Source organism: Suricata suricatta, chromosome 17 (assembly GCF_006229205.1).
Source record: "Suricata suricatta isolate VVHF042 chromosome 17, meerkat_22Aug2017_6uvM2_HiC, whole genome shotgun sequence".
In the NCBI taxonomy this organism is placed as follows: domain Eukaryota; kingdom Metazoa; phylum Chordata; class Mammalia; order Carnivora; family Herpestidae; genus Suricata; species Suricata suricatta.
Window position 1 is genome coordinate 26901912 of NC_043716.1, and position 12662 is coordinate 26914573.

The 12662-nt window shown below is 47.5% G+C and overlaps 1 protein-coding gene across 1 annotated transcript in view; it reads right to left on the reverse strand.

Annotated features, from left to right (window-relative positions):
* The window catches only part of LPO (lactoperoxidase), a 28249-nt gene extending 16013 nt beyond the window's left edge, over positions 1-12236 (reverse strand). The window contains exons 1-4 of the mRNA XM_029928121.1: positions 12131-12236; positions 7325-7399; positions 6363-6450; positions 1575-1735 (exon numbers count right to left, since the gene is read on the reverse strand). Of these exons, the coding sequence (XP_029783981.1) occupies positions 1575-1735; positions 6363-6450; positions 7325-7397 (322 nt within the window). The 5' untranslated portion in view covers positions 7398-7399; positions 12131-12236. The remainder of the gene's footprint in view (positions 1-1574; positions 1736-6362; positions 6451-7324; positions 7400-12130) is intronic.
* Between the last annotated feature and the right edge of the window lie 426 nt (positions 12237-12662).

Genomic DNA, 12662 nt, shown 5'->3' on the forward strand with positions numbered 1-12662 from the left:
AAAGCCGAGGCGAACTTATTTTTCTGGGAATGCATTTCTGCTTTAGGTAAGCATTTCTCAGGTCGTTTCTTGTTTAATCCTGACAGCTTCTTAAGGTAAGAATTTTAATTCCCATTATACAGATAAGAAACTGAGACAAGAGTGCTCAAGGGACTTACCCCAGGCCACACAGATAGTAACTGTGAAAGTGCCTAGAATTGTTAGTGATTCTTTGTTTATCTGGTCATTCTGAACCAACGGATCTTTCTTTTACAACGAAAATACCCCTGAAAGGTTAAGTACTCGTTAGCAGGAGTTAGTCTGATAAGGCTGCTTTTCTTCTTCTCAAGTTTCACTTGCATCTAAAGTACCAAGTAAGCAGGAATCTAGGTAAGGAAGGTGTTGGGAAGATACAAGTAATTTTTAAAAACTGTTTGTTTATTTTTGAGAAAGAGCGAGTGGGGGAGGGGCAGAGAGAGAGGGGCAGAGGATCTGAGAGGGCTCGGGGCTGACAGGACAGGATGACAGCAGTGAGCCCGATGTGGGGCTTGAACTCACAAAGCACAACCAAAGTCAGATGCTCTACCAACTGAGCCACCCAGGTGCCCCGGGACAGGTAATTTTTAAGTGGGGGGCACTGTGGTCTTGGGAGGAGTAACATGGCGGGGGGGGGGGGCTTTACACATCAGAGGCTTCCATGTTGGCACAAAAAGGAGAGAATTGCTAACCTCCTAATGCAGCCTGTGATCACCCTGGTGCTGGCATGAAAGAGAGGCAAGGACTCCGGCTCTGTGGGGGCTTCTTCAGGGAACCATCTGTGAAGGCTGGCAGGGGCAGGGGTTCAACCCTCTGCATCTTTTGAGTCTCAGAGTCTAAAGTGATCCCTATTTTTCCCTACCTTGTCCCAGTTTCCTTCTTTTGGAATTTTGGAAATTTGCCCAAGTCCTAAGCCTGCTATCTTCCTGGACCTGCTCTTTTCTCAGGGACAACTTGCAGTCTCTTCCTCTGGTTGGGACCAAGCCCTTCCTCCCTGACCCTCCAGGAGCTGTGACATTTGGTAAGGGTGGGAGTGGAGGGGTTGGAGATCACAATCAATCTGTCACCTCATTGTTTCAGCTCCACATCACCCAAAGCAAGATGGAAATCTCATCTCCTGTGACATAATCCCAGTAAATCCCCCTGATACAGGTGGCTTAAATGTCTTCTTTACAGGCAGCAGTGGTGACACTGTGGTTTGGGACAGGGAGCCCATGTTTATTGACTTTAGTACTTCCTCTGGCCAGAGATCTTACAGATGGCATTATACAAAGAGCATGAATATCCCCTCATTTGGAGTTGGCAGTGTGACTTTGCTGGGCTTGAGTTCCTTTCTCTGTAAAAACAAAAACAAACAAACAAAAACCAACCCCGTAGTGGTGCAGCTGTGCCCTCAGCCCCTCCTTGCTGTGCACATCCCTGATTCTGAGCAGGGAGACCCAAGAGTACCTCTCCCAGGGGGCACTCCTAATAGCGGATGCAGCTTTTGGTAGCTCCTGTTCTCTCCTGCAGGGTGATGGCCCTTTCCTGCCATCAGAGGGTTAGTAGGTTTTCTGTACCTGTGGCATTGGTCAAGGCCACTTCCTGCCTCAGCCTCCTTAAGGACTCCTCCCACACCTGCCCGTTGCGGATGGCTGTGCGCGCCCGGCCTTTGGCATGCTTGAGGTACTCCGAGAGCTGTCGAGTGGTGGGCGCCTCTGAGCTCAGGGCAGTCTTCAGCCTACCGTGGAGAGCAGTGGGAGAGTCAAGACTGGGCCTTCCAGCTCTGACCCTTTAGAGGGGGTGTGAAGGGATGTGTGCATGGGGAGGAGCCACAGGGGGTGTGGACAGCACGCAGGAGGCAAGCGCTCCCCGTGCTCTCAGAATCTCTCTCATTTCCACTCTGATGCCTCTGGAAAATCTCTTCTGGGAGGAGGAAGCTACAGTGTGTCTTTAAGCTTTGCTAGGTCTGGTTCTGAGAAAGGGCAGGCAGATGGAGGTGAGCGCTTCCTGAATTAGAATGAGAGGGTTGCAGCTGTGCTGGTTGGGTCAGAATTAATTAGAGAAACTTAAAAACACCTAAGCCCAGGATATACTGACTCAGGCTAAGGAACTCCTGCCATGCAGGAATTTAGAAATAACAAGAGAATTCTAGAAATAACAAGCCTATGGGCCTTCAGTTCTTCCCATGGAAATATCCTTAACTGCAGCTGGCCCTAGAGTTAGCGTAGAGTTTGCTTAGATGTGGGCTGCAGCGGCCAGCCTCTTGCTGACCATTTTTAGGGCAAGATGGCCAGCCTTTTTATTCTTAATTTCCCATGTGTAAAAGGGGGGGCCCAAACCCCTGCTACTAAGAAGTCTGGGACAAGGGCACCTGGCGGCTCAGTTGGTTAAGCGTCCAACTTCAGCTCGGGTCATGATCTCACAGTTTGTAGGTTCAAGCCCCATATCAGACTCTGTGCTAGCAGCTTGGAGCCTGGTTCAGATTCTGTGTCTCCCTCTCTCTCTCTCTGCCCCTCCCCTGCTCATGCTCTGTCTGTCTGTCTCTCTCTCAAAAATAAACATTAAAGAAGGGACAAACCCAGAGATGACTGAGTGCAAGTTGGTGTCAGAAAAGTCCCTCCATGGGAATCCACCGCCACCTCCCTGTGCCTCAGTTTCCAAATGTGTGAGCTGATATCTATGGCTCTGAGACTCGGAAACATTGGAAGTGGTTCAGATTCTCACAAAAGACAGCTCTGCCTTTGGGTTCCAGTTCGCTGGCTGCAACACCTGGCTTGATCTATAGATCAAGTTCTTAACTCTTTGAAGTGTGAGAGGGGCTTGGTGTCTCAGTCTGAGGGACTTCCTGGGCAGGCGGGACAGGAACAAGGGTGACTTGGACGATGAGCCCTACTCAGCAGGCCTCCCCACAACCAGCCTCTCCAAACCTCAATAAAAAAGACCCAAGACAATAAACCAGACTGTCTTTTTGCTGCTGTTGCAAGAGACCACATGGCCCCGTGTCGAGGAGTGCTACGCTGTCCAATAAGGTAACCTCCAGCCACGTGTGGCTATTTAAATGGAACTTCATTAAAATGAAATTAAATTCAGCTCCTCACAGGCACTAGCCACATTTTAAGTGCTCAACAGCCACACGTAGTTACTGACTCCTGTACTGGACAGAAAATCATCACAGAAAGTTCTATGGGCCCACACTGGCCTGGAGTTTGAGTTTAGGAAGCAAGATTTGAACATTGGCTTGTTTGACTCCTGACTGCCCCTCACTAGTTATATGCCCTTGGCCAACTTACTTAACCGCTCTGTTACTCAGCTTCCTTATTCATAAGATGAGATAATGACAGTACCTGGGGTTGAGCCATGCTATTTGATCATTTTGACCTCAAAAACAAGCTATCTCATGAAGTTCAATTTAGCATTTCATAAGGTTAGGGGGAGCAAGGAATGTACAGCACCTAGAACTGTATCTGGTGTAGAACACACACGTGTATTAGCATCAGTGCCACTGTCCTCATGGGCAGTGGCCCAAAGGGTCCCCCACCCAATAAACAAGGTGTACTGCTGGGCCTTCCAGAGCTCCACCTGGAAGGTCCCACCCAAGGTTCTATGTGCTCCTTCCTTCCCCCTCTGCCCTGGGCTCTGTGTGCTTCTCCTGCCCGAATGCTGACTCACTGGGGATACCTACTGCTTTGCTCAGGGCTGGGCTCCTCGGGATCCGCCAGGGTTTGGGAGGAAGTCCTTACCTATCTCCCGGCTTCTACCCTGAACCTAGCCACCTCGCCTCCATCCGGAAGGCTATAGCAGCCTCCTGGCCAGGGTCCTGACCAGGGTCCTGCCCCGCTCCCGTCGTTCTCCACCCCTCTGCTGTCTGTTCCCCACACAGCTGCTGGAGCGCCCTTAGAACGAAAAGCAGATCATGGCACTGCTCACCCTGGGACATGGATGAATCCATCTGCTTATTACACACATGCTCCTATTGTGGTGCCATCACTGCCTCCGTCTAGTTCTAAAACATCTTCATCGCCCCCAAAGGAGACCCTATGCTGGTTAAGCAGTCACTTCCAACTCCTCCCCTGCCCTCCTCCCCCAGCAACCACTAATCTGCTTTCTGACTCAGTGGCCCTTAGGGTCCACCTCTCTGTCTCACCTGCATGTGCTCCTCCCTGTCTACCACCTCCACAAGCATTGGCCTCTTTCTGTTTCCTGAGCACCCTAAGCTCTTTCCCACCTCGTCACCTTTGCCTTTGCCCTTCCCAGTCCCTGGGATGCTATCCCCCTGGCTCTCTACATGGCTGGCTGCTTCTCGTCCTCCATCAGGCTTCCCTGATCCCTGGGCCTAGAGTAGCAACCATTGCTCTGTTTCCTTCATTGGACTGTTTGTGTAACAAGATGGTTACATGTGATTCTTTATGTCTCCACTAGGCCCCCAAGTCCAAGCACTAACCAGGAGGGACGAAGTCCAAAGCAGGGCTGGTCATCTGGTGCACAGCCTGCAAAGTAGGTGATGAACACTAATTTTGTGGCCTTTACGTGTCACCTTGGGGCTATAAAAGGATGGAAGTTAAGGAGGAAGAGAATTATCATTTGAAGATAATTACTGAAATACCAGGTACTTCCCTACTGCCACCATAGGGCTTCCTCTCTGCTTTCATTCTAGTGACAAGGGCCTTAAGAGGAGGGCTAGAGTCATGGCCAGTGCCTGATACCTGCCCACAGGGCATGAAGGAGTGGAGGCTGGCACTACACACTTAAGCCAGACAGGGCAGCACTGTGTGAAATCTGTACATCCTCTAGCACCTCTTTTGGAGCCTGCTTAAAAGGGACCTGGCTCAAGAGGCTGTGGGGAGGTGAGAGAGTGAGCCAGAAGCTTCTGTGCTGAGGGTTGAAGCTGTAAGCTACTGGCCAGAAACTTCTCTGGGTCAGGGAACTGGCAGCAGAATCTCTGAGCTAGCCAATAAATGCCCAAGGTGGGGAAGAGCTTCTCACCCTCTCAACGCACTAAGTTGTGAGGTGACTCAGACCTTGCCCTCTGCTATCTCTCCTCCCTGCCGCCCAGCTTACCCCTTAAGAAGTCAGAAACCTGTTTGGGGGGGTGGGGAGCCCAGGAAGGAGGAATGAGCAGACTGTGCTCCATTTTTCATTATAAGCCTAATAAAGCAGCTCTGAGCCTAGGGAGGTGACAGGCTCTGGGCTTTGTCTTTTTTTTTTTTCATTTATTTTTGAGGGAGAGAGAGAGAGACAGTGAGAGCAGGGGAGGGTCAGAAAGAGAGGGAGACACAGAATCCGAAGATAGGCTCCAGGCTTTGCGCTAACTGTCAGCACAGGGCCCAATGTGGGGCTCAAACCCATGACCCATGAGATCATGACCTGAGTCGAAGTCAGATGCTTAACCAACTAAGCTACCCAGGTGCCTCTGGGCTTTGTCTTCTTATGCTGACCTTTGAATTCTTGAAAGGACTCTGCTCTTGGGACTAAAAGTGGCTGGGGCACATCTTGTCATCTAAAAGTCAACAAAAACAGTTATGGGACTGCTTAAAAGTCATTCAAGGGCCAAGGAGGAAGGAAGCCCCAATTCTGGTGAAAGGGACAGTAAGAGGAAGGAATAAGGTTGTTTTCTACTCAACACAATGGTTATTCTTGTTTGTCTGCCTTTGGCTCGATGGGCTTCCTGAGGGCTGGGACCCAGTCTGCATTGCTTATTTCGAAGATCCCAGCCCCTAACATGTGGTTTGAGGGCGGCTGACTCTGCTGGTGCCCTGTGGGGTCCCCCAAGTGCCCTTGGATCTTTTTATGGCATTGGGGTGCTGCCATGCCATGCCCTAGCTGCTCTGGGTATAGTTGCTGACAGTTCACACATGTACCCTTTTGTGTAATCACTGAGCCAATCCTCGCTTAACTTCCTTCTTTGACCACTCCAGCTGTGCCCTCTCCCTTCATTTATGATGGGAGAGATTTCCCAGATTTCCCGAGAGTAATTCTTAATTAGTCATCTGCCCATGAACCCACATCTCAGCTTCTGCTTCTAAGGAACTGGGCTTATGTCAGTCAATATTAGTTGAATGAATGGAGAAATTCTACTGACAGGCTTTCTGAGACTCTGGAATGCATGACCCATGGAAACATCTGGCCATGTGGAAGAAAGTGCTTACAGGATTAGATTACTCATCCTCTTCAAGGCAATTTACAGACTGAGGATTTTAAGACTTGTGGGCGATCACTCCTACTTGCCGCACACTCGGAGTTGGGGGGTGGTGGTAGCACAGCTTGTATAATTGCTTCCTCACTGGCTTGTCAGGGCTGGCCTAGATGTGCTTGTCATTAACTGGAAGCCTAGAAAAGGAAGTACTCTGTGTCTGTGTCTCACGTACCTGGTCCGGGAATCCAGGAAGGCCTTGTTGACTTGGACCTTGACCTGATTCACAGCATCAGAGATGGCAGCCGTTGTGCTGGTCTGTGCTTGGAGGAGGAGGGACAAGGAGCAGAATATCTAACACCATTTCTTTGAGATACCCTCTGCTTCTGTCTCCCTCTTTCTCAGCCATTACCCCTGCCCCTCAAATCCAAGGAGACAGAAGATTGAGATTAGGAAGCATTAACAAGAAGCCTCAAGGAGGAAAAGCACAGAATGGGAAGAATGCCTTTGATCCTTGATAAGATGTCAGAATTGCTCTTCAGAGGTCCACTAGAATACCTACGGATGGGATTAAGGGATTAAGCCAACTCAGGTTGGCTTGGGCTACTGGGATGTGGGGGGTTTTCTGGTTCTTGGTGAGGTAGACACTTAAGTGAGTCCATCAAAGAGCTTAGCTGATCACCAGCGCCCTAAGGTAGAGAAGGAGAGGTAGGAATTCTTGTTCTCACTTGTATTGGGGTCTTCAGCATGGGAGGTGGGGTACGGTGAGTTAAATGGTGCCCCCCAAAATACATGTCCAACCAGAACCTCAGAATGTGACCCTATTTGGAAATAGGGTCTTTGCAGATGTAATTAATTCAGATGAGGTCATAAAGGTACAGGATTAGGGTGGGCTCTAAATCTAATGACTGGTGGTTTTACAGCAAGAGAACACACAGGATACACACAGAGAAGTATGTGAAGACAGAGGCAGATATTAAACTGATGTAGCTATAAGCCAAGGAGTACCAAGAATTTCTGGAACCACCAGAAGCTAGGAAGAGGTAAAGAAGGATTCCTCTCTAGAGACTTCAGAGGAACACAGGATGCTGCTGACACCTTGATTTTGGACTTCTAGCCTCCTGAACTGTAGAATACCTTTCTGTTATCATCCTTTGTTACATCAGCCCCAGGAATTCAATACAGGGAGACACTTACCATTTGTAGCCAATGCTGCAGCCTGGAGCAAGGTCAGGAAACCTAAAAGGACTGGGAGATGGAGGACCTGCATTGCTGAAACGAGACCCAGGGTCATATGTGAGTCTTGTAGAGCCTCCATGGGAGGGATGGAGTCACAGAAAGGGGCTGCTAAAGCAGAGAAGGCCCAGGGAACAGCAGATGCCCCAACATTGGAGCAGAGATGGAGAAATTACAACAACTTAAGTTAGCATCTGTGCAGACCCACACCAGGTATTGGGAGACGTGGAAAGAGGCAGTGCTGGAAGGGAAATAATTCAGGCTTTGGGTCAGGAGATCCAGAGTTAAAGATCTGCATTTGCTATAACTAGCTCTGTGACATTGGCAGGTTATTTAACATCTCTGGGGCCCTGGCCTACCAAGTGAGGGCCAAGTGATCCAAGATGTCTGATTCTGCCCTAACAGCCTGTGACCTGCCATCCTGTACCTGTCTTGTCACAAGTGTGAGAAATGCTGTTACCAAACCTGGGCAGGTCTTTGGAGGTCCCCTCCCTCCTTCTCTTGAGGATGTATTGCATCTGGGGAGCGTGGAGGCGGTCAGCTCCTCCCTTCAGAAACCAACTTCTACCAGCTTCTACCCCTCCTCAAAGAGCCAATTTGATGGGAGCACAGGAATGAAAGTTGTGACAAAGCTCAGGGCTCCCCCAGCCTACAGGTGTGCCCCAGGCTACCTGGAGAGATTCTAGATCTTAGATTGACCCCTTCCTTGTGAGTTTTAACCCTGAATGCAAATTATCAGGCAAAAATTCCTGCAGCTTTGTTTGCTGACGAGGGGCTTTGGGGCTTAGAGTGTTTATGATTTTTTGTGGCATAGAACGAAAATATCTTTTTCTTCAAATGTTTATTTATTTATTTTGATAGAGAGAGAGTGAACATGGGAGCAGAGGAGGGGTAGAGAGAGAGAGCGAGGCAGAGAGAATCCCAAGTAGATTCTGCACTATCAGTGCAGAGCCTGATGTGGGGCTCAAACCCATGAACCTGAGCTAAGATCAGGATGCTTAACTGACTGAGCCACCCAGGAGTCCCTGAACCAAAAGGTGTTTTGAGGAGATTCTGGCTCCAGCTCAAGGAAGCACCCCCAGCGTGCAGGTGGAATGACAGTGTGTATAGACCATGCTCTTGACAGGCCCTCAGATCTCACAGGCAGCCTGGGTTCTTCCCTCAGTGTGCACGCGCTGGGTGGATTCCAGAAACACACCACGGAGAATATCTCAGATTGGCTGCTCCCTCCGTATCTACTTGAAGCTTTCTGAGAGAAATTGTGGTTCTGGAGCTTTGCCTGAGAAGCTACCCAGGTGGCCTTCTGGACATCCTCCAGATACTCTCCTCTTGAATTAGGCTAGCCCCGAAGAGGGCTGTGTATCTGGACCAGGTAGTTTTGGTCTCCCCCGCACTCCCCCAGCCTTCCCTCTGTCCTTTTATGATTCCTCTAACAATTTAAAATTTTTGTAAGTTAACTCTAGAAAAAAAGGCACAGTATAAATAAACGTCTTTCTGGCCAAGATTTTCCTTGGCACTTTCATTTTTTTCCAAGCCCCTCAAATGGCTTGCCCCTCAGTGGGATCTTGTTCTTACACTTCTAGGACCCTGAGTAGAACTGTAGTCTTCCTCTTTGTAACTCAAGAAGGCCATTGAGCCAGCAGAAATTTGCCTTTTCAGGCATGTATAGATGATGAGTTTGGAGTAAAAGGTATCATTGGTATATAGTTTTAAAATTCTGGTAAAAATACATATTATAAAATTTACTATCTTAACCATTTTATAAATGTTTTTATTTATTTTTGAGAGAGAGACAGAGCATAAGCAGGGGAGAGGCAGAGAGAGAGGGAGCAGGAGAGGGGCAGAGGGAGAGAATCAGGCTCCAGGTTCCAAGCTGTCAGCACAGGGCCTGATGCGCGGCTCAAACACATGAAATGTGAGATCATGACCTGAGCTGCAGTCAGGTTCTTCAACCGACTGAGCCACGCAGGTGCCCCATTATCGTAACCATTTTTAAAAAGTTTTTATCTATTTATTTTGAGAGACAGAGAGAGCAGAGGAGGGGCAGAGAGAGTGGGGTAGAGGCAGAGTGGGAGGGAGGAGAGAATCCCAAGCAGGATCTGCACTGTCAGAGCTTGAACTCAGGAAACGTGAGATCATACATGACCTGAGCCGAAATCAAGAGTAGAACACTTAGAGGGCATCTGGGTGGCTCAGTTAAGCATCTGACCTCGGCTCAGATCATCATCTCATGACTCCTGAGTTTGAGCCCCACATCGGGCTCTGTGCTGACAGCTTTGGGTTCTGTGTGTGTGTCTCTCTCTGCCCCTCCTTCACTCACCCTCTGTCTTTCTCTCTTCCTCAAAAATAAAGAAACATTAAAAAAATAAATTTAAAAAGAGCAGGACAGTTAACCAACTGAGCCACCCAGGTACCCCCTATTTTAGCCATTTTTAATCATACAGTATATGGTAGTGACAAGTATATTCATATTATCGTACAACAGATCTCTAGAACTATTTCATCTTGCAAAACTAAAACTCTATACCCACTAAAGACCAACACCCTTTTCCTTGTTCCTCTAGCAACAACCATATCATTGATTTTTAAAAAGGGCTGAGGGGCACACAAGTACTCATTATACCGCTCTTTCAATGACTAATGTATTTCGTAATAAATTTTAGAAAAGTAAAAGTTTAGTCTATGAGAAAAGGTATCATCAGACTTAGAGGGAGAAAAATATCGTAGTTGAAGACATGACCGTTGAGAAATCTGAACAGAAAAAACAACTTCTACACTCATTTCTCTTCTCCTTTCCTTCTCACAGGGAATGGGGGGAGAGACCTCAAATCCAAAGCCAAATTATTTTCCATGTCTTCGCTAACTTCCCTGGTACGCGTGAAGGAAGGATGTGGGACGGAAAGCAGAGCCAGGAAGATGCAAGGTTATGCCACTGTACTGGGGAAAAGGGGTGTCCTAAAAGATCCTGGAGGGACGCTGTCTGCAGCCAGGGAAGAGGGCTTCAGGTGTAAGAGGTCAACAAGAGGCTTCTGTGATGTTTAGATATTTACCCACATTCTTATCATCATGCTCAGTGTAGAAATATTTCCCAAGCCCATTGGCTTGCAGCAAAGCCCGGGGCCTTCCCTGGGACATGAAGCGCTATCTGGAGACAGAGTCATAGCCTCTGCCTCTCTAATGTCAGGCTGGTCCACAATTCCTTGCCTCTGCTCACACTCTCTTATGCAGTGCTCCCTGTGGCTGATGAACTATTCATTCTTGAACAGCCAGGCCAAATTTTGCTTTCTCTGTGAAGTATAGCAGATTTCTCCACGCAAAGTTATGTCATTTTCCTGTCCTCCCATTGTACTCCACTCATATCATATATCACTGTTTTCATGTCTGTTGCCCCTATCAGACCATGGGCTCCTCAAGGGCTATGTCTTATTTTTGTTTTTTCCCATGCCCAAGCCTCGTGTTGGTACATAATAGGTGTTGGGTACATGCTGAATTAATGAAAGTCCAGTGGCAGAGAAGTTCAGCATCTGGAGAATACAGAGAGTCATGATGGTGATGGTCCCTTAAGGCCATACCTTAATCTGCCTACTAATCACCTGGGGACCTGGTTAAATGCAAATTCTAACTGAGAAGGTCATAGAAGGGGCCTGAGAGCCTATATTTCCAACAGGCTCCCAGGAGATGCTGCTGCTGCTGGTCTGCAGTCCACACTCTGAGCACCAACGCTTCCAGAGTCTGGCTCTCAAACTTGCTGAGAAGTCACCAAGAGAGGCTGCTGGAAAGCCTGAGAAGGGAAGGACTCAATGGGATTCTTTTCCATGATTGGCAAGAGCTCTGTTGAGGATGGTGGGATGAGCCCAGAAGAAAACCAACAAATACTCCATTACCCCCAAGAATGTTTGATTTGATGTTTTGAGTAGCTCCAGGATCAAGAGGAAAATGGTGAGGACAAAGTTTTTATCAAGATTTCTTCTTTTTTTTTAATTAAAAAAGATTTTATACTAGGCTTCATGCCCTATGCAGAACTTGAACTCGTGACCCTGAGATGAAGAGTTGCATGCTCTACCAACTGAGCCAGCCAGATTTCCCTTATCAAGGTCTTTTTAGAAGAAACAATCCCCCACTTCAGCCACAGGGTTTGGGACACCCAATCACATAAAATGCAATATAATTCAATCACTCCATTTTTCCTAAATGAAGCCCATCTCATATTGCTGCAATTCATATGCCTGATTGAGATTCAGGTGTCCACAAGAGCACTGAAGGCATATGGGACTAGACATTCAGGGCTAACTAGATGTTCAGATATGCTATAAATATCAGGTACAAGATGCTGGAAACAAGATAAAGATCTGAGAGCCCCAACTTAGGAAACTCTTAAAACACTGTAAAATTTTCACTCTAGTTTAGAGGTTACATGATATCAATCTTAAGAACACCACATGGAGTTATTATTTATCCCCAACTCTGTATGTTATCTCTTGGGCCTCAGTTTATAAAGATGATGGAGAAGAGGTCTATGGTACTTTCTAGCCCTAAGGGTCTATGATTCTGTGACTGTTTTCAGACTTGGAAATGCTGCCTTCCGCCACATGGATTTAATCACGTTCTCCTTACACCAAACACGAATGACCTGCCACAGTGGCAGCCAAATACGGCACCAGAAAATGCCCAAAGAAGACAAGTCCAAATGCTTGTCTGAGAAGCCTTTAGGAAATTTCATCATCAATTTAGCAGAAATCTAGAAAGGTTAAAGTTAATGAGTCTTACCTGCCAAGTGCCTTGGCCTCTGGTGGCAGCCAGTGGAGTTATTCTGCTCGGAAGAACTGGTGTTTTACAGCTTCCACCCACAATTTATTTCTGGGAAAGGCCCAGAAGGGAAGACTTTGAGGGGCTGAGATAGCTTGGAGGAGGCATTCAGGTTCAGCAGGAAACACCCTGTGACTCCAGGCAGATGCACAAGGAAGCTGCAGGGATTGGTTGATGCAATATCACTGATTGAGTGAAACAGAAGAACCTCTTCTTCCCATTTTCAAAGTTAAATACACGGTCCTGCTGCAGTCATGGAAAGCAAAATTCTAAACTTTGAGCACACTTGTCCTTCTTACGCCCTTTATGGCATCTGAATAGCTCTTAAATTAAGAACGATTGAATGGCTTTTTTCCCCACTCATTTATTCACTGCCTTTTGATCCCTCCCTTACCTTTCATCTGATTCTTTGTAGAAGCAGATAGATTTGTCTTTTGGATTTAAGTCAATTTAAAAAACACTGCCTTTTTTGGTCTAAAATTTCAAAATACTG